Source organism: Zonotrichia albicollis, chromosome 2 (genome assembly GCF_047830755.1).
Source record: "Zonotrichia albicollis isolate bZonAlb1 chromosome 2, bZonAlb1.hap1, whole genome shotgun sequence".
NCBI lineage: Eukaryota > Metazoa > Chordata > Aves > Passeriformes > Passerellidae > Zonotrichia > Zonotrichia albicollis.
In genome coordinates, this window is record NC_133820.1 from 21806759 (window position 1) to 21829024 (window position 22266).

The 22266-nt window shown below is 38.0% G+C and overlaps 1 protein-coding gene across 5 annotated transcripts in view; it reads left to right on the top strand.

Annotated features, from left to right (window-relative positions):
* Positions 1-22266, top strand: part of DMD (dystrophin) — a 1146493-nt gene that overhangs the window by 213715 nt on the left and 910512 nt on the right. The window contains exon 1 of one of the 5 annotated variants that reach the window (XM_074534573.1): positions 10697-11376. The exons of the other annotated variants lie outside the window; for them this stretch is intronic. Within the exon in view, the coding sequence (XP_074390674.1) occupies positions 11358-11376 (19 nt within the window). The 5' untranslated portion in view covers positions 10697-11357. Of the gene's footprint in view, positions 1-10696; positions 11377-22266 lie in introns of those variants that run through there. 5 annotated transcript variants of the gene reach the window in all.

Sequence of the window (22266 nt, forward strand, 5' to 3'; positions counted from 1 at the left end):
TGAGACATCTCTCAGCTGTTTATAGCATAGTTCATATGTATATTCATCCCATGTGGGTGGTCTATAACAGACTCACAACAGGATTTCTGCCTTGGTGGCCTTCTCCTGATTCTTACCCATAAACACTCAACCCTGTTGTCACCATCCTCAAGCACTAGACAGTGACAACGTTGTCAGTTTTGTTTAAAAAATATTGATGCGGAGATTTGCTGATTAAAAAAAAAAATGACACCATGGCAACATTAGTCCAAGGAAAGTGCTTTGTGGGGAAAAAACAAACAAACCAACAAAAAAAATACAACACCAAAATTTGTCGAGGTGCAACTGTTTCAACAAGGTTTGAAAGGTAGGACAGCTTCCAAGTTCCAAGGGGATCCTGTCTCTACCTCCAAGGAGAAAGCAAACTATGTTTGAACTAACCAAACCTTTTCATTTTGATATTTCTATGTATTGTTTTTCAAAAATCAATTAGGAAGAGAATGGTTTCATTCCAAGGAAAATGTAAATGCTACCCCTCTGTTCTCTTCAGCACTAAGCAGTCAGGTTATACAGGGAGGAAGAGGAGGTTTTCCCCCTGCCTTGTTTTTTAAGGCAAGTTATTGATAGTTAATGCTCAGTCTGCCAAAGGAACCTAAGAAATCTCTGCAATATATGCCTTAGTAAATGCCTATATTTTTTTTTCTTCTTTTGTTATTTTCTTACCTGGTCAATACTTGATAGCTCTTGGGAAAAGAGAAGCTCTTAGATGCTAATATTCTTTAATGCCTGGTGTATTTATTTCAGTAAGAGCTGTCTTGAAATAGGTGGGATTTTTGACAGCTACAGTACACTAAGCATTGATCTACTTAAAAGGGCATCATTTGGTATTCTTGGAGATCTTTGAGGAAGTTTGTTTCTAGTTAAAATGACATTTTCTCTTCCATTTGCCATTCAATGTAAGTGTAGTGCAAAGTGCTGTGTACAGAGTACAAGTACAAAGCTTTTGTTTTATGGAGAGTGATAACCTGCAGTTCATGTACAGGTTGGAAGGTAAAGGGTATACTGAAATGGGTAAGAGGGACCAAAAAAATCCTGCTTCTTTAATGAGAGGAAGCTGTGCAATTATGCAATTCATTTGTTTGCCTGAGTGCTCTGACGCTGTTAAAATTTAGGTGAAAAGAGAAATATGTGAGTGCAGAAATGATCAATTCCTGTCCCCACTGAATTAGAACATCCCCCCATCCCCCTGAAGTCACCAATATCTGCCTGTGCCAGCAGAGCACAGGTATGAAAGAGGGAAACATGGAGTGGTTCACAGCTGGCAGGGCCATGGAATTGCCCCCTGCTCCCAGGTCACTCCTCTCTGCAGCACCGGCCTGCTGAGTGGGCAGCATTGGGCAGCAAATGCCATCCCTCCCCAGCAAGGGAAAAAAGAGCTGCTCAAGAATGGAATGGAGAAGCAGAGAACAAAATGAATAGACAAGAAAAAAAACTCTATTTTGTTAATTCTCAGTGCAGTTTTCAAGCAGAAAGTTCAACCCAGGAACTGCTGTCAGCATTGCAGCAGTTGTGATTGGAAACTTTCTTCACACCTTTTGACCTACTTACTAGTGAAGATTTATGTGTCCATTCACAGCTACAATCTCATCTTGCTTTTAAAAAATAAAATGCAAGATTGCCCTCTTTACTTTTAGACATTCTTGTTATGAAAAACCAAATGAAAAAACCAAAAAAAAGAAGCTCTGAAATATTTGTGTATGATTAACAATTTATCAAGTTGTCGTATATCTACCTCTGTTTGTTTTCTATTTGCTTAAGGGTTTGCAGAACTGCCCGTAAGGCTGGAGAGGGAAGTATTAACAGTTCTTACCTTCAAAAACATTCCACCAAAAAAAAAAATCCAGCTGTAGGCATGTCTTAAATCCCAAGAGTACAATTATGTGCACATATATTCTAGTTTAAGCTCAAAATGGCTACGAAACTGAAGATCCTTCTATTAGTTGTTTATTTTGCTCTACCTTAATTGCACTATATGTGCAGAAGTTATCTCAGAAGTCACATTTGATGAGACATTACCACATTTCATAAAGGATTAATAAAGATACTTCCAAGAGTAGATACATTTGACAATTACAGTATTGTCAGAAAAACTCCATAAAAAAAAAGAGTGTATCATAACAAAATTTTAGGCTTTTGATGTTTGGCTGTCTGTTTTCAAATGTGCTTACTCCAGTTGATAACTCCAAAATCCTGCTTCTTAGTCTAGAACTGTGTCAAAAAAAGTGAGACTTTGTTAATTAGAGTAAAATTCAACTTGAAGATTAGATGAACCTCTCTCAGTCTTAGGCTATTTAGAAATTATATAACAACTGTTCTGGTAATTCATTGAATATGCAGAGAAGTAAAGACAAGAACCAAGGTCAAGTGAAAACTGCAATGGAGCTGATTCCTCAGGGTTCAAAGGGACCATTAGGATTAGAGTGACTTTCCTCTAACATTTCCTGTAGCTCTGGTACTGCACACATAGTTTTGAGTTACAACTTTTCTTTCGGGAATCAGTTGGATCATGACTTAAAGATCTGGAGAGAACAACAGAAACAGAAATATTTCTTTGGAATTATTCACACTTAAAAATGTATAGTTGTTACTCTGAACAAGTCCAGCTTCCTCTTGCTATCATTATGTACTTTCTTTTGCTATAATGGCTGCCCATTATTACTGAGTTCTTTCCACATGGATTTTTCCAGACAGTAATTTCCTGTTGACTCTGTCTTAGCCTGGATAAAATAGCAAGCAATCAAAATTGGTCAAAATAAGACATGTTTCGAACTTTGTCTTTTGCTACTGGGGAGGTCCAGCTAAATCAGAAGAGTCACAGCATAGGATCAAAGTCTCAATGATTGTGAAAATGATAGAATTCATTACTATATGAATAATTCCATAGATTCAATTTATTTTTAAAGATAACTAGTATTCAACAAATTGGAAGTAATCATTCCTAGAATCATAGAATGGTTAAGGCTGGAAAAGGTCTACAAGATTACCAAATCCAATTCTCAAACTAGGACCACCACCATTTTTAACATTAAACCATGTCCATAAGTGCCATATCCACACATTTTTGACTGGTTCTGTGGATAGTGACTCCACCACTCCCCTGGGAAGTTAAATCCAATGCTTTACAAATCTTTCTGTGAGGAAATTTTTCCTAACATCCAATCTAAATCCTCCCTGGCACAGGCTGAGGCTGTTTCTTCTGGTTGCCTGAGAGAAAAGACCAGCTCCACCTCACTACAACCCCCTGAGCATCCTTTCCTCTGGGCTAAACAACCTCAGTTGCTCCTCATCAGATGTGTGCTTCAGACCCCTGTCCAGTTCCATTGTCATTCTCAGGACGGGCTGCAGTGCCTCAATGTCTTTCTTGTAGGGAGAGGTCCAAAACTGAGCCCAGTATTGAAGCTGCAGCTTCTGTAGTATAAAAATAACTGCTCCAATCCTTTGGACAGAAAAAAAAAAAAAAAAAAAAAAAAACCACAACCAAAAAATTAACCAAAAAAAAAAAATCCCACCCAAAAACCAAAACCACAAACAAAAACAAAAGCAGGAAGAAAAAAAAGTTTCATATTGCAGATGATCTGTTTGTGTTCTTTCATGAGCTCTTCTGACTGTGGATTCAGTGTCTGCATTACTTTTTATGTAATTGCAACTGAAGTGATGAATTTTTTGTGTATTTTTCAGTCCATGCCTTAGATGTTATGTCAGTTTGTGTTATCATTCTGAACATTTGCTACTTTCTTTGTGCGTGCAGACTCAGGAATGTTTAATTAATTGGGATCAAAACAACAGATCTCTGACAAGCACTCTAGAGCAAATTATTGTGTAATTCCTGTGACATTATGAAGGTTGGGAGTAAGGGAGGGGAGCAGTAAGTAGGGACATTACTGAGCACCATAACTCATTCTGTTTGGAAACCCTATGTTTATTGGTCTGTCAAGCAATTATCAGGAATTCCAAGAGAGCAATTCAATTTACACTGATTGTAATGGTCAGTTTAATTGAATTAGGCCTTATCAGTGAGATGTATGTTAAGAAGGGTTTGGTTTACTGCAGACTAGAACTATTGCTGCAAATGTGACCATATAAGGTTTCACAAGATAAGCAGTCCTCATACCTGAGAGAGACAACACAGAAAAAAATGGTCAAGACAAGCTGTGATTTAGTACCAAACAAGTGCTCCAGAATAAGTCAGTAATGTGCTGCTGGAGATGTTACTCACTATTTTTTGTGTGTCTGTAATTTTGGTTTTGGGGATCTTTTTTGTTTTATTTTCATTTTGGATTTTATGTTTTGTTTACAGTTTCATTTTTCTTTTTTACACTCTTGGCACAGTTGTGGGACTAGTCATGACATTAGTCAAAGAAAACCAGAATATATACTGAAGCAAACACACATTTCCTGATGTAAATGTTATTTTCTGTTTCTGTATCTTTTCCCTTCTTTAATAAGTAGATTTGACCAAATAAACCTTACTAAAAACTGAATATAAATGTTAGCTCTAATTGTCTTGTAAACATGATAATTTTATTAAGGTAAAAGCACATACAATGGGAATATAAAATAAAAAAGATGTTTAGGCAAATTAATAGAGTCAGAAGATTAGAAGAAGAAAAAAAGACCAAAAATCAGGATGGAAAATATAGGCTCTGTATTTCCAAAGACATACAGGGAAAAAAAAGTTATATGCTGAATTTTAGGGGAAAATAATTTCTTTTCATAATTCAATTGTACTGGATTTACAGCTTGCTTCTCTTTCCTGAGAAATGTGAGGAGTTCTGGAAAAGGAGACCCAGCCATTAAGGCTTCCCAAGGATGTGTCCAGCACATGCCCATCTTCATCTGGTTAACACATTGCCAAAGCCATTCAGTTGAAATCAAACCCTGACATAGTCTGGGAGTGCTCAAAACCCTGTTCCTGATGGCTGCTGGGAACACTGGGCAGAGGAAAGCAGCGCAGAGGCAGAGAGTGAAAGACAGAGCAGTGCAGATCCCTCAGGGCCTGCAGAGGTCAAGGTGTTGGCTTCACTTGGAAGCTTCCCTACAGTGCTGAGAGGGAAAAATAAATGCAACTGGATCCAAAGTTAAGGAAGGAAATGAGGAGCGGGAGAAGAGAGTGACAATAGGGACTACCCTGCAGAAGTCTGGAGATCTCTGCCAGAGATGGCAACAGAAAAACCTCACAAGAGAAAGCAGAGGCTGGAATAATTTTTGTAATTCTTACTTTATAGTTTGCCTAATTAGGACATTATCCAAACTCCAAAAAACCGTAATTTTCCAGAAAATTGTGATTACAAATCTCAGTGAAACTGCAGTTTATAAAATTATCAGAAATCATTACATCCAGCAAACAACATTTGGATCTCAAGATTTTCTGACAGTTTTCTGTAGATAAGGTTGACTTCTTTGGTAGTTCAGTACCCTGGGAATCTGATTGGTCTTTGAGAGAGGGTTTGCATGAAGATAAGGATTTAATAATGTTTCTTTTACTTTATCACAATGCTGGCTGAAAATTGGACAAGCTTCAGTACGTTATGCTATATCTGATAATATCTTCAGTGCCTATGTGTGCAGTTTAAATTCTGTATGTATAGTCTTCCAGGGCAGAAACTGCTTTTTATCTCCATTCAAACAAGTAGCCATCATACTGCTACAGTCACAGCAGTCCTTGAACAATTCTGAGAAACTGAGTCAGAATGCATATCATTATAATGGTGAAGTAATTTTGGAAGGAATTAGCAGCTAACACATCTTTATTGCACTTTAAATTTTTAGGTATATTACTCAGGGAAGCTTTCCTGATTCAGATTCATTTCTCATGTATCTATACATTCCTTTTCAGACAGATTACAGTGGGCAGTGCAGTAATGGCTCACTGACATATAGCACTTGTCATCATCCAACTCAGGATGCATAAAAACCTTTCCAACAGATAGGTTGTCTTTTTATGCTTTATTAAAACTGTGTGGCAAAACTTACACCTTTGATTTCCTTACCTAATGAGGCATTCCTTTACTATCTCAAACAAGACATTAGACTGAATAGACACATTTGGGTTAGTCTTACATAGAATATCATCAGGAAGTCCAAGCTGTGAATGCATAAAGGAATTGAAAATGGAAAAATTGCTGCCACTTGATGTAAGGAGATATATATTTTTGCCTCATTTGAGATGTTTTCAGGCCTGCAAGTGTGATATAGCTGTAATGATCTTATTTTTCTCCTCTCATACCTTTCTTTTTGGAAAAAAAGTCAAAATATAATTATAACTATTAACTTTCAAGAAAACACTTTTAAAAGCTGTGTGATTGCTTGGTAGGCTGTTATGACTTGATAGCACAGGCATGAAAAAGGGTGAGACAGAAGTACAAAAATGGGGAAGCAGTTTGATGAAAAATGTGTGAGTCAAAAATATATCTACACCCATTCTAAACCTTGAAATATAAGAATCCATTAAAATTCTGTATACCCACACACACAATCTATATATATATACTTAAAGTATACAAAACTGTGAGAAAATATAGGATCATATAGAATAGGTTTATGTGTCTACATTTATAGGAAAATAAAAGGACATGCTCTGAATGTTCAGTGAGACCTCTTGAGCCCAGCACAAATGAACAACTCTGTTCCTCTGTAACGTGACACTAAATAGAGCAGATGTTGACTTTAGATCATGAAGCAACATCAATTTCTAGTGAAGTTTTGCCTTTGACCTCAGCAAAATCACAATTCTCTCCGTTGTTTTATGAAATTATTCTTTCTGAAAGTCTTTTTGTTTTTGTTTGAGGGGTTTTTTTGCTTGTTTATTTGTTTGTTTTTTGTTTTATTTTTCCCTCTAGCTATTCTTTTTCTAATCCCAGATTATCAAATAGCTTTTCAGTGAGGAAAACATGTATCTCTCTGCATAAAGCTCATTCAGTAGTAACAGCTCTCAGCTGCAGAAGAGCATAGCAGGTTTCCTCATAGAAGGCTCATTCTCAACAAGCAATTTATAAGGACTACTTATACTCTGTATATACTGGGTGGTTTTTTTTGGTCTTTCAAAAACATGAAAGTATCTTCTTGTGTTCTAAATTATTTAGGCAGACAAAGATAAACAAGGTCTCTGCTCTGATACCAAACCACCCACATGGCATTTACTTTTCATTGGCTGAATTCCCAGCTGCTGGTTCCTCGGTGGATATATAGCACAGCTGCTCCATATAATACTCCCCTTCCCCATGTCAACCCCTTTTGGTGGTGGTGGATATAGAAGCTTCAGCAGCATGGGAAGAAGGAAGAGACTCTGGTGGGCAAGGTGAGAAGCTGGTGAAGGCATTTGGGTAGTGTAGGAGGGATGGTCCTGGAGAGCTCTGGGCAGTTATTCCAGCCCCTGTGATGGATGGGTGTTTAAGAGTTGGTGTCCCTTAGATGTGACTCTCCATAGTGACCTGTCACTAGTGGGTTCTGTAGGGGTCCATCCTTGGCCCTGTGCTCTTCAACATCTTCATAAAGGACTTGATCACCAGACTGGAAGGGACACTGAGCAAGTCTGCAGGTGGTACAGAACTGGGAGGAGCTGCTGATTCCCTCAAAGGCAGGGAGGCCCTGCAGAGAGACCTCGATGTATGAGAGGCCTGGGCAGTCACCAACCATGTGAAACTCAACAAGGGAAAATCCTGGATTCTGCACCTGGGATGGGGCAACTCTGGATGTACAGACAGACTGGGGAATGAGAGGCTGGAAAGCAGCACCAGGGAAAGGGACCTGGAGTTCCTGGTTGATGGAAAGTTGGGTGTGAGCCAGCAGGGCCCTGGCAGCCAGGAGGGACATCCCTGTCCTGGGGGCATCAGGGACAGCATGGCCAGCCATGCAAAGGAGGGGATTGTCCTGCTTTGCTCTGGGGGGGGCCTCACCTTGAGTGCTGGGGGCAGTTTTGGGTGCCACAATACAGAAAAGACATTCAGTTGTTAGAGAACATTCAAAGGAGGCCAGTGAGGATGGAGAAGGGCCTTGAAGGGAAGCCGTGTGAGGAGGGGCTGAGGGCCCTTGGTCTGTTCAGCCTGGAGGAGACTGAGGGGAGACCTCAGTGCAGTCAGAGCTTCTTGTGAGGGGAACAGGAGGGGCAGGCACTGATCTCTTCTCTGTGGGGACACTGATAGGACCTGAGGGAATGGTCTGAAGTTGTGTCAGGGCAGGTTTAGGTTGGGTATCAGGAAAAGGTTCTTCCCTCAGAGGGTGGCTGGGCACTGAACAGGCTCCCCAGGGCAGTGGTCGCAGCACCAGCCTGGCAGAGCTCCTGAAGCATTTGGACAATGCTCTCAAGCACATGGTGTGATTCTTTGGGCTTGCCTGTGCAGGGCCAGGATTTGAAATCAATAAATCTTGTGGGTCCCTTGCAACTCAGAACATTCTGTGATTCTAGGAGTCTCGTACTGGGGAAGAGTCTGAAGCTAAGCTGTGGGATATGATTTTAGACTTGTCTCACTGGATGAGGAACATTTCATGCATGACATGAGGGGTTTTGTGTGACAGAGTAGTTTTATACTCCTTTCGAATTGATTTAAAAGAAAGTTGTGGACTCTCTTGCCATTAGTCTAGGTAGAGTTATAATCTATAAGCAATCTTTAACAATAAATTACTTCCTTTCACAGAAAGCACTTAAATTTTGAATAGCAATAATTTTGTCTAGGTTTAAGGGTACCTAAGCAGTGTTGCTTGGACATTTAGAGGTATTTTTGCTCATATCACATAATAATACCTCTCCTATGGAGCTTAGGAAAAAAAGAGCAGAATTGATTTTGATAAGGGCCAAACAAACATAATAGATGAATAATAACTGTTTCTATTGAAAGTAGTATTTTGGCAAGGTCTTTTTCCCATGAGGCCTGTCCTTACATATCTGTGGAACAGATGTACAGAGGAAAGATGAAGGGAACTGCCCTTTGCAGTGCTCGCCTGTCCTAATGCAGGGGATGAAAGACAATTAGGAAATAAAGCAATGCTCTCTGGCTCATGCTGAAGTCCTCTGTGTGCTCTAACCATTGTTTTGTTGTTGATTATTAATTTATGTAACTGAGTGTGTTTGTTGGTGTTTTGCTGTCTTTTATTTCTCGATTGTTTTTCATGTGTATGTCATGTTTGTCAAGGTTTTTAAGGTCTTGGGAACAGACATTGTGGTCCTGTCTTTCTAGGCTGCCTGTTTCTCCAAGACATGGTTGCAACAGAGGTTTTCCTGTTATCAGGGTTACAATGAGTAAATACCTATATTGTGGAGATGTTTATAGCAACCCAATTTCTAATTCCTTATTAACTTTACTGTGTTATGCTAGTGCTTGTGTTCAGTCATGCACAGTTTCTGCTGAATTTTGTTTGAATAACAGGAGAAAGAAAACACATGACCTGTTTTGATCATAAAAGAGGCTTGAAATAGCATTTCTGAACCTTCCAGAAGTGTGGCAACTCCATATTCTGGTGTGAGGTGTGCTCAGCTCTGCTGTAGGCATTGAGGCATTCCCCATCCTGTTAATGGCAAGGAGAACACACCTAGATGCTCTATTATGCATTCAATTAAAATGTTTTAGCTGTTGACCTCCCATAACCGACTCAGAAGTTCTAGAAGTTTAATCTAACAATTTTAACTGAAAATTACTTTTAGGTAACCTTCTAGACTGTTGTAGAAGATGGTAAGTCTCGATTCAGTGTTCAACCCTGAATCAGACACAAAATGACCTCAAGTTTCAGTTGAATGGGTTGTTACAGTGAATGAAGAGATGCTGTTTCTTTGGATGACAAATACAAAGCTTTAGCTTTTGTTAGGAGACTGCTGTATAGTTTGTGATAATTCGTTTTAAATTGGGTCTGACGTCAAAGTAATACTAATTCTTATCATTTTTTTGAATACAGATTCCAAGATGTATCTATTTACACTGCCTACAAAAGGCAATTTTGCTTAGCTATTAAATCAACAGACTTTGGAGATATTCAAGGTGTTTAAACATGTGCCAAACTGTCCTGGAATGGTGTGGTCCTATGCATTTCCTAGTTCACATCTCCTGCCTTTGCTGTCATGGTTTTATGTGGCTGTGTCTGACAGACCACAGCCTGTGCTCTACAGCCTGCTTAAAATTCTGGTGTAAATTGTCCCTTGATCCATGCTTTTCCCATTGCTTTCTCTCCACAAATGTTTTTTAGCCTATCCTATTAACTGCTAAAAGAAGTTTTTAATTAATTCTGATATAGTCTCTAAACTGGGATTAGGAGAATAACAGTTAATAACGTAATGATCAGGTTAACTGGAATAATCAGGTCAAAAAGAGAAAAAATTCTTTTGTCCATCTTTTGTCCATCTTTTGTCCCATCCTCCCTACTTATTAAAATAAGAAAAAAAAAATAAAATCAACAAACAGAAAAACAAAACCCAAAAAACCCTTTCAGATTTACAGCAAGTGTGCTTGTTGAAAAACAGATTATATTGAAGTTAGTTGTGGCAATATGTGTGATCCTTCTGTCTTTTAGTTTACAAAAGAAGAAACAGGAGGGGAAGGAAATGATACCTTTTCTACTTTATTTGCTGACTGGGGCTAGGGAAGAATATACAGCAGATGCATACATTCTTTTACATTTGAAAGAGATACAAGCTGGTTTTAGGGAAAGGATACACAAAAAAAAAAAAAAAAAAAAAAAAAAAAAGAAGAAAAAGACTGCATTGAAAAGCAGCTCCTGCTGGATGAAGTAGGTAGCCTTTTTTTCTTAGGGACTTTAAGCTTATTTGAATAGGATTGTAAAAGCAGGAAGCATAATCTCTCTCTCAGACAGGCGAAGGCTGAACTCCAGTGTTCAAACAAAAAGCAGACAGAAAGAAAAGTGCTTCCAAAATGTTTCTACCTTTGCCTGTGTCCCCGGAGTGCTGCTGCCCTGCTCCTGCAGCTCGCCCTCCAGAAAGCCCAGTGAGCGAGGAGGGCCGCCACTGCTGGGGAGACTGAGATTACTGATTAGGAGAGAACATAATCAGGTAGATTGAGCCTGTGGAGGGAGAAACCATTCCAGCGAGGAGGGAGGGAGCGCAGCACACGCCGCCTGTGTACCGTGGGAGAGCACCTCGCTGCTGTTTGAGCAAACAAAATTGGCTGTAATTCTCCCGTCGGCTTCTGTGAAAGGGGGTGCTCTTTTTGTGCCCGTGAAACTGGAGGGTGATTGCAGGCGTGCCTTACCTGCACCTGGCAATGAGTCTCCCTCCAGGTTTCTCCTACTTTGGAGAATGTGTTAGCGAGAAGTGCCCACGGGGAAATCCACTGACCGCTTCCCCACGAAGGTAGCGAGACACCGCAGTGCCGGCAATGCCTGGGGATGCCTCGGGTGAGTACCGGCTGTAAATGAGTGCAAGGACTGTTCAAAAGAGTGAAGAGCAGCAGGAACGCGAGCCTAAGGACGGCATTTAGGTCAGTCGGCTGCCTGCCGGGATTTTGGGGTGCTGCTGCGCTGGGGGCTCGGGGGAGCTCCTCTGCCAGGGCTCCGAGGGCAGACGGGGCTGTGGGAGGCGGCTGACCGCGACCCGCCGGAGCATCCGCTCCCTTCTGCCCCAAAGCCGCGCCTTGCATAACTTTTATTTTTAAATCTGGTCCAACCCCGCGTGGAGAGTATCAACAGGGTGTTAATAAAGAGAGGGAAACAAACAAACTTTTGTGTGTGGTAAGTCTCTGATTAGGTTAAAAAGATTTGTTTGTTTTTTTCTGCCCCGCTGATGGGAGGGGAAAGTGCAATGAGTTCAGTGGCAATACAAGTGGGTTGGCACAGTTGTGGGTAATAGATGTTAGCTGATCAAAAAGCATTTGTTTTCCTAAATGACTGTATCATTTTAAAAGCAGTAGAAAGATGCAAAGTTTACTGCAAACAAATTTGGACATGGTCAAATGAATTACTCAGCTGATGATATAGAAATAGCTTGGAAACTGGGCCATCGGGCAAAAACAACCTTGCATTCAGTCTAGGATAATTGCATGGACATGTCTACAGAGGATTGCTGCTGAAAAGTAGCTAAAGTAACTTCATAACTTACAAGACTTTTGGAAATAGGTATTGAGAGAATATTTGGCTGTATATATGTAATATAATGCTTCACTTGAGTGAAAAAAAAAAAAAACATGTTTTCTGTTATAAATAGATACCTTGATGCATTGTAACAAGTTTTACTCTATTCTTCCTCCTAAAAATGAAGGGGAAAATATGTGTTTTCTCTGAAGCAAACAATATTCTATGTCTCATGCAGGAAAAAACAGATTTTTGCCATGGTTCAAAGTTGAAATATCTTCAGGGTATTTCAAAATAAGTTTTGTCTTCTATTTCTATGTTTTGCATCCTTTCCTGACTTGAAGGCACAAAATAATGGTTGCTCCATTATAAGAATGTGTAGCATTTACATATGATCTTTTTTTAATAAATCTGTCTTTATTGGGGTGATGAAAATACCATTTTCTGTTATTAAATAGCTTTAGTTATTCTTGTCTCTTAAAGAAAAAAAAGTTTTTGTTTTTATTTCTATTTCAACATTTGTGCTTTATTCATAACACATATTTCTGTGGAAACTACAGAGGCCAGTTAATGGTTTATGAGTTCAAGCTGAGCTGAATATAGCTAAGCTCTGCCTTGCTTGACATTTCATCAAAAGCTTTGTTGATTTGCAATGTTTACAGACCTATTTATTGAACCTTCACAGCTTGAACTATGCCACCAAGCTTGTTGACATTGCTGAGTTTATCTCTTGGTACTCTCACAATCTCGGAAGAAAAGTTTGGAGCAAATGAGTTATAACAAACTTGTCACAGCTCATAAAATATGCAGTTAGGACAATTAAGTTGATCTTCTTGTTCATTGATCATGATACATTAGAGAAATCTGAGTAGGAAAACAATCTCATCTGGGTAGGTGAGTGTGTGTCCTTTTATACTGAGATTTGACTGTAGCCTCTTAAAAACTTTAAAAAATAACTCATAAAAAAACAAATACTTTCTGTCTATGAGATTACTTGTATTTCAAAACGAAATCTGACTGTTTTGCAGCATGAAATAGCATGTTTATTGTTCTTCCATATAGCTCTTACTTTGTGAAGAGTGGTATATCAAATGAGCAAACAACAAATTGAATCAGGGCTCATAAATACCATAAAAATCATTCAGCTTTTAACAGTGAGAGCATCCCATGCTCTGTGCTGCTCTTCAGAACATCCTGTCTGCACAACTCTATTTTTAGCCAATAAGATATATCTTGCTATGTAATCTACTACTGTTCCTGGATCAACAGTGCACATTATCATTGTTTCAGACACTTCTCTATGTAACTTGAACAGAAATAGATCAAAGGTAATGTGGCTGCCTGGCATCTTAGCAAAAGCAACAGAGAACTATTTATTCAACAGCAGTGAAATTAATGGCTTAAGAGGTTATGGATTGTTTTTTACTTTTCTTTTTTGGCTGCATGGGAAGTATTTTTCCCATGTGAATATTTCCAAAGCTGCCATTAACTGGGTTGACACAGTTGTTCATTCTCCTTTTAGAACTCTGGGTATGCAACCAATTATAAACATCCAAAAGGGAAACTGGATATTAAAAAGGGATAAAATTTTTCCATGTAGTTGCATGGACTTTGATTGGGCTCTTGGTTCCTTTTTAACAATGAATGCATAAAGACTTTAGGTTTTTCAAATAGCAAGTAATTGCTTATTGATTTTTTGAATGCAAATTGCATTCTAAGGTTTCAATAAGTAGAAAAAGGAAATATAAAAATTTGCTTGGGAGAATATTTGCCTTACTTAACTACTGCTGTGCTGTGGAGCCTGCTGATATTACCTGGGTAGACTTACTAGGCTCAAATATCCGGGCAATAGAGGGCAATAAGCTCTTTCAGCCAGCAAGCATGAACAAGAAATCAGCGTTGATATCTTGTTTCCAGAACTGCAGGTGCATTAGTAGATTACCTTCCTAACTTGAATAATTGAATTGGGAAGGTGAGAAAGGCCCCGATATATTATTAGAATATATTAGAATTATTAGAATACTTGTATGAGTAAGCTCAAAGTTTTTTCAACTGATGGAAACACAGTTGTGTGAGTAGTTACAGAAAATACCAATCACATAGTCACATACAACTCCTTAACTCTGTGGAAAATGAAACATATGTTCTAGGGGACATTTAAATTGATGAGAATTCATCATCAGAAATTCTAAAGTTGATTGTGTGTTGTGTACCTGGAAGAGTCACTTGGGAGAATCTACAGAAACCCAGAACTGCGAGAAATATCTAAAAGTATTTGAATAAATGTTGTAGGATTGTATCTTTTATAATGATATTTCTATTTATCAGGCTGCTCTATTCTTATGCCATTTGCCAGCCTGACTTGTGGATTTTTTTTTTTTTTTGGAGTAGCATCCCTTTTTGGGCTATTTTCCTTTCCATGTAGGAATTCACTAAGCAGGAAGTCAAGTACATGTTCTAAGTGTTGTCTGAGCTGACTCTTGTACAGTACATTGGCCACAGTTGTCTATGTAAAAGGTTCTTAGTTTAGGACTTGTTATACTGTAGGATCAATCTTTCCTACCTGATTTTTTCTTGTGATCCGACTGGAAAATATTTGGATTAAGGGCAATATTAGATTCACAATAAGATATCCAACACTCTTCAGTAAAAAAATAGTGTTTAAGCACCCACATATATCATATGTGGAACACTGAACACAGTAAGTCTTAAATCTAGATAGCCTTGAGAGGTAATTTGAAAGAAAAAAAAATTCTACATTACATTAGTTTTATTAAGCCAATCTTAAGCAATTAGTCTTTAAATTATTATAAATGTATAATTTTCAAATGCACTGTTCAGCTTTGCTCACAACTAAGTCCTGAATTTAGGGTACTTGTAGTGTTCAACAACCACTTATTTTGTGGCAGATGGAGAGTATCCCTTTGAATACTCATCACAGGAATAACTGTTCCTACCAAATGAAAGGGAATTTGCTGTAAGCATTCCAAGATGTGTTTTACTCCAGTTTAATTGCTAAATATAGTGATGAGAGATGCAAGCAGAGTTTCAGGAGAAAATGCTGTGTGTTTTGAAGTCTAAACCTCATGTAGAGAGTACTATGTTCCATTCTAAGAAGGAAATTTTAAAAGATTATATGGCATGTTAGGAAGCATCAGTTCAGATAATCATGTCATAAAGACAAGCACAGTCAGTGCAGAGCTTGGGTGAAAGGCTATTGTATCACTGATGAACTGTATTCTTCAAGATTATGATGGAAAGGTCAAACTATCATCTTATAATTGAAAAGCAAGAGAAAGTCAAGGATATACTTTGGCACTTGTTTTCTTTTCTTCCTCTTGAAATTTTTTATATACACAAAAATGTATTTAGGAAATTCACTTCCATTTAAAAAAATAAGTGTCCTTTCATCGACCTGTTTAGGGGAATATAAAGTGATGCTGATAATAGATAATGACTTTAGTCTTAGTCAAGAGAAAAAACGCACTTTCTGCAATCTTTTATTTCTTGCAGATTAAACTTAACCAGCCTAAGAGAATCAGTGAAGTATTGTCTACCTTTTTCAGAGGAAGTTATGGGGTAAGGGGGAGCAAGCGAGATTCTTGAGGCAAATGTGCAATAAAATTATCAAAATAAATAAATAAATAGAGTTTGATTTTATTCAAGTTTCTCCATGTTATAGAAAGCACAGAAAGGACAAGAAACCTCAAAACTAAATCAATAGTTTCTCTAACTTTTTTGACAGAGATAACTATATTCAGTCAATTTTCCATCATGCCAGTTTTATACCATTGTAGTAAATAAAGGTACAAGTTCTGTTTTGTGCAGTATTTAAAGTATAAACACTTCAGGCAGAGACTATTCTTTCTGCTTGTTTTGTGCTGTGTAGATCAGGACACATCAAGCTCCCAAAGTGCTAGTAGGGAGTGAAAACATTATGAATAATACAATATACAATTTGAAAAAGAATAGTGTTTCAAAATCCTGCTTCAGGTGAACTGATAAGGGTACAATGGACTATGAAAGCTTGGCTATAATAGGTAAAATGAGTATATCATTTGCTAGAGTGGTAACAAGACAACTTGGTTGTCAATCTGCTGCTGACTAGCCCACGTATTTATTTGCTATTAAGATTCATTTATTTGCTTAACGAGATAATTTTTATGAAGCTTTTTTTTTCAATTTGATCATTACCTTTTACTAACCTTTGTCATGTATGCCCTTAAGTAAAGAATTTCTTCTCCTTTAAAACATTCTGCTTGTAGACTTTACATAACTGTGTTATGTTAATGTCATGGGTTTGAGATGTTTATTTTTTTTCAATGCTAAGAGCCATGGCTGATGGATGATCTTGTGTACTTCAAGCAGAGACATTATTCCAAGAAACAGACTAGAAGTATGCTTTTAATTAAAAAAAAAAAAAAATTGTTTTTGCAAAACATGTTGATTTTGAATGCACAAACATAAAACCTTTCTGTTCATTCAGGATTTTGTTCTGACAAAGTAGTACTAGGTCACAGGATACTATGTTTAGAGGAAGGTTTCAGGGTTAATCTCTACATTTACCATATCAGGTTTTTTTGTGTATCTTTTTTATATATGCTTCTGGACTGAAGCAAACTAACAGGAAAAGGTGTGTACATCAGTAAAGAAATAAAAGCCCATGCCTGTTAGGATTTTTTTTCCCAGTCTGGGGGTGTCCAAAGATATTCAGAAATGACGTAAAATGCTCCTGGGTAGTATTGTGTTCTAAGACTGAAGGCACTCACATATTTCAGGAAGAGGGTCTGTGTTTGCTTGATGAAGTGTTTGATTGATAAAGTGTTGCCTGTAGAGAGGAGTATCAGTAATTAGTAGAGGTAGAATAAAGCCCTTTGGCCCTGATCACTGATGACTTGCATCCATGGTAAGAATTCCTGTCTTTTTGAATTACTCAGATAATTCAGATACTTTGATTTTGCCATTTGCCTGCGCACAACATATTGTGTATTCACTGGCTCTTCTAGATTCAAAGTTTTAAGCAAAAATATTAATCTGCTTAATTCCTAGTTAAAATAGTCTGTCTGGTTCCCCTAATGAGACTGTGTGTCCCCTGACATTTTCTTCAGCCGAGGACTTGGGCAGGCTCTGGCAACAGCTGAAAACTGAATCATCATGTCAGTGGCTGATCCAGCTTTTTCCTCTCTTCCCTGTCCTCCCCCTGTCCCTTTCCTCAGGAAGGCTCTGCACTGAGTGGGCAGTGAGGGTTGAGGATGCTCCTCCATTGCTAGCCAGGTGCAGCTGCCTGCATCCCTCCAGTCTGTGCTTTGGGACAGGCCTTTGTGCCTGACGTGATTGAGCTGGAGGGCTGAGAGTGGCTGAGCCAGACTAAGAACTTCTCACAAGTTCCTTGGAGTCATTTGAGTGCTCCCAACTTTTTCACTCTTGGCCACAAAGCTTGATGATCCTCTCATATTCTCCAGGAACAAAATTAAATTTTGTATTAGTGTGGGGAGAAAAATAATTTACTTTATCCTTCACCTTCTGAGAGGGGAAACTAAATCTTGGTTGTAATTTTGAGAATCTTTTGAGTCAGCTTGCTCAGCTCTCAGGGCATTGAAGACTTTGAAGCCATATCTACTTACTTTATTTCTTGTGGCTTTTCCTTTGCCTACAGGGTGGATTTTTCAGAGCAGTGAGTTCCCTAACTTAGTGAAGTCATATTTTATCATCTTGATGAAATTTCCACAATCTTAGAGAGCTTTGCTGCATACTTAATTCAAACCTTGTTAGTGTGCTGCACTGCACTTAGATCTGTGAGTGTCAGCAGAGGTCTGTGATGAAAGGAGATCCAAGGAACAGTGTTCTCAAAGATGTCATTGAGATTGCTGTGGGGTATGTTTGCAGTGGAGTGACAATGCAGTCCTTTTACATTTTAATTCTTAACTATTTATGAAGTTCAGTTGGCAAAATTTTGTAGCATTTTGTACTGGAGCAAAGTAACTTGAAATATAATCCTGGGAAATTCTGAGCAAGCTCTTCAGGGTCAAACAACTGAAGTTGTCTACATTTCCAGCTTATTTTCTCTTTCAAATGGATTTGCACAATTGATTCTCATTTTTTGCCTCATAGAAAAATGAAAGAGGGAGAGAAATGCCATTTGTGATAAACATCCTCTTGAGATTATTTGAATTATTAAAATACTTGTCAATACTAATCCTTCATAACTAGAAAGCTTCATCTCCCTTTAACAGCACAGTAGATATTCTGGTGATCTGAAGTGAGAGCTGTCAAGTCATCAGATATATTTTACAGAAGCAGTTAGGAGTACTTTAAAAATGGTTAAATATTTTTTGGCTATAAGTGATATTATTTAGAAATTAATAAAAATAATTTCCTGACAGATTTAAGAAGAAAAAGTGATAAAATTTCATTTTTGTAGCGTGGCAGAATTGTGTTATGAATGTGGATACACAGCACACCATAGGAAAATGATGCCTCCTCTCAAATCAGCTCTGCTGAGACCCCCAGGGATGCAGGAGATTGGAAACCCAAACTTTTGGGTTTCCACTTAGACCCAGATGTTCTGGGGTGGGTGCAGAGCAGGGCTCCCTGAGGCTGGGCTGCCTGAGCACATGGCATGGGACAGCTGGGTTTGCTCACCCCTCAGAATAAGGATGAGAGGAATTGCCATCTACAGCTGCCTGGCTGGGGGTTTGTAGAGAAAAGAGAGGCTTCTCAGAGGTGCACAGCAATAGGACAAGAGGCAAAGGATGTGGTTTGGAAAGAGGGAAATTCAGGCCTGGCATAATGAAAACTTGACCTCAGTTGTTAGTGTCTGGAGTGGATTGTACAGAGACAATCTGTGGGATCTCCATAGCTGGAGACGGACAAACCCCAATTGAACACAGCATTGAAAAATCTGCCCTGGCTGACCCTCCTGTGCTGGTGGCACTTGGAGTTTGGGAGGTGCCTGCCAGACTCAGCTGTTCTGCAGTTCTGCCTGCAGTGCTTATATTGAGACTTTAACATTGCACAGCACTCTTTAAATGATAATTGGTTTTGCTTTTTTTTTCTTTTATGAATGCAGGTGCTTTGAAAAAGAATTGTCTTTTTAGGAATCAGATCTATTCCTGGAGTGAATGAAGAAAATTATGATAGAGAAATCACAGAAAATGAAATTTGAATATTCCTGACTAAATCTTCTTATGATAGTGTAATGATAATTGGTTTGTTTGCGTGTTTATTTTTAAAGAAATCAACATTTGACATTTACATTAATGACAAATTTTGAAGCAAAGTTTTTAGCACTGTTGAAAATTGGACAAAGAGTTATGAATTATTTTTCAAATTCCATGGTTGTCTACTATGGCCACTTTGCACAGGTAGCAAATCTAAATTTCATCAGAGTTTATGTAACAGAGGACTGAGCATGTGGAGGTGTGCAGTAAATCTTTATGTGCAGGGTCAGACATCGTTAATCTGTTTTATGTTGAACCTTGGGTGCTTAATCCAGATCAGTATCCTGAGCAGAGCAAAATGCAAACATTTTTGTAAGAAACATGCTTTGAAAAAAATCTGTTACTAAAGTCTTCATCTTTTAGTTTCTCAGCAGCTGCTCCTTAGTCTTCCTAATTGCAGTATAATGGCTTTATGCTGCACCAGATGCTAAAGGGATAACATTTTTCTTTCTTGGAGAGCAATGTAGCATCTATGTTTGAAATTCTGTTTTGTGGTCATGCTGGTGTCAAGCTATGGCACAAGCAAACCTCAGGTACTGGTTTCTGATTTTGTATTAAATAAAACCAAATCAACTTAAACTTCCTCAAGTAATAAAAAATAAAATATGTCTCTAATTGATAGAATTTAGTAAGCCACTTAATTTACAAATATTTTGCTCTTTGTTCTAAGAGCAGGAATAATGATTTATGTTCCATTCTTACCAGTTTTTGCTAAAATGAACAAGCTTGTTTCCTTTGCTGTTTATTAGCCTTTATTACACAGTTCTTTCTATGTGCTTGGCTAGACCTGTGTAGTGGTCTAATTTGTTATGTTGTGTGGAACAAGGACTTTATGAGAAGGAAGCAATTTGTCTTTATGCCTAATTGCAGGGGCAGTCATCACTTATGGAGGCTACAATCAAATTGTGAGTTTCTTCAGTAATTTCTGCCAGGATCATATTCAAAAGAGAAAATAAAATAAAAGAGTTTAGAGAGCTATTGCACTTTTAGGAAATGCAGATTTACTGTTGTTTAAGAAGGTTTCTACGTTTCCTGTGTGATTGTTCTGAATGCCCTGTTTGAGAACAAAGTAACACCAAAGCAGCTAATTTGAAAAGATTGAAAGCAATCCTTAAATTTGAAAATGAAAAGCTAATTTTTACTGAATGTAATTCTTAAAATAATAACCACCTGCTATTAAGATAGTTTCAGTAGATAGCATCTCGACCATCTAATTATTTTATAGCTTATTACATAGATCATGCAAAGTGTAATTTATTATTAGTTGTATTGCTTTCTTTGGTGTATAAAAAGTCCATTAGAATAATTTGTAATTAGAATATGATTGTGTTACAAGGAAAAAAGAACCACATTACTACTGAAGTATTTTTGTCTGTTCCCTGGTGGGCTAATTTTGCACTATCAGCCTCAATATTACATGGAATTTTAACTCATTCCTGTAATCCTAAAGTTTTGAAGGGCACCATGTATTTCTGTAAAATGTTGTGGGGTTTTTTAAAATGCTTTCTTTTGAAATACTTTCTTACTAAAGTGAATGTGGGTTTTTGGGGGGTATTTTTGAGTCTAGTGGGTCCTTAAAGCATCTTGAACCTTTACAGAATGTACTTTCTGGCAGTGGAGAAGAAGAGGGTAGAAAAGGCAAGGAATGAACAAGTGAACAAGATAGATAGATCAATCTGGTAATGCAATTTTTTGGGGAAAAATATCTTCCTGGAAAGATAGAAACTTTTCATAACGTGTAAAACAAAAATTTCAATATGCCTCATGCCCCACCTTTCTTGTGATCAGTAAAATGGTTTAATTATCATTTCTCCCCATGAAGTGACTAGCCTACAGTTAAATGCTACAAATAGTCCTCATCCTTCATGACTGAGAATTCCCACCTGCTATTAGTAACTGTCAGCATGCATGATTGTTTCTGCTCTGAAAGTCTTGGTAGAGCTCCTCATTAATTAGTTTGTGTACAAACATGACTACCTCTGCCAGTGGGAATAATGAGATGCCATTAAAGGTAAAGCCAGAGAAAAATCTGACTAAAGTAGATGAATCTTCATTACAGTCTCACCATATGACCTTTATCAACATCTCAAGCTTCATTACACACACAAGGTTGTCGCATCAGATTGGTGGTGATAGTTTCAAATGCTCATTTTTTAGTTATATGGATATGCAGATCATTTTGCTCCTCTTGGATTTTGTTTTTCACCAGAATTTATTCTATTTTTTAAAAAAGTTCTTTGCATAAACAAGGAATAAGAAGGAACACTTGTACATAAATGTAGGTGATAATGTGCACAAAATCATCCTAAATTCCAAGTGGACAAATGATGTAATAATCAATGGATTTTTTATTACAAATAATGTAATAACCAGTGGATTTTTTTTTATAACCAGTTTTTAAATTTTACACCTACCATGCCTTTTCATTATGTGGACTCTGAGAGACATTTTCCTTGGTGCAGTACAAAAGAGCAAGAAAACTATTTCCTTCAGGAAGTGTAAACAGTATGACAGAGGCAAGTGTCAATGTAATGTCATGGTTGTTATGTTGGTATTTCCTTCAAGTAATGGGTGTCCATCATTGCTATTTAAAAGGTTACCTTGATAACCCCAAGGAGAAGTTGTCTGGTGGGTTTTGGCTGACCTGTATTAAGCTGTCAGGGTCACCAAGAAATTGGATTCCGCTCAGACCTGGGAGTTTCTGTTCCTGTGTGATTTTTGCAGAAGTCAATTTCTACCCAGATTGCAAGAAGGGTGACTTCTGTACCATGTCACCTGAAAAGTCTTGGCTTCTGGATGTTTTTAACTGAACAGCATAGCCCATGTTGTTTCACTGATGATAGACCTCAAGTAATTATTTTAACTGAGTTTTTCCTGTATCTGAGTTGAAGACCTGAGTGTCAGCTCATTTGATGTTTGAACTGGACCTGTGGTTGGACTGAATTTTCTGTGGTTCTGGTCCTTTGAGATCCACTTTTGTTGACCACAGAGTTACCTC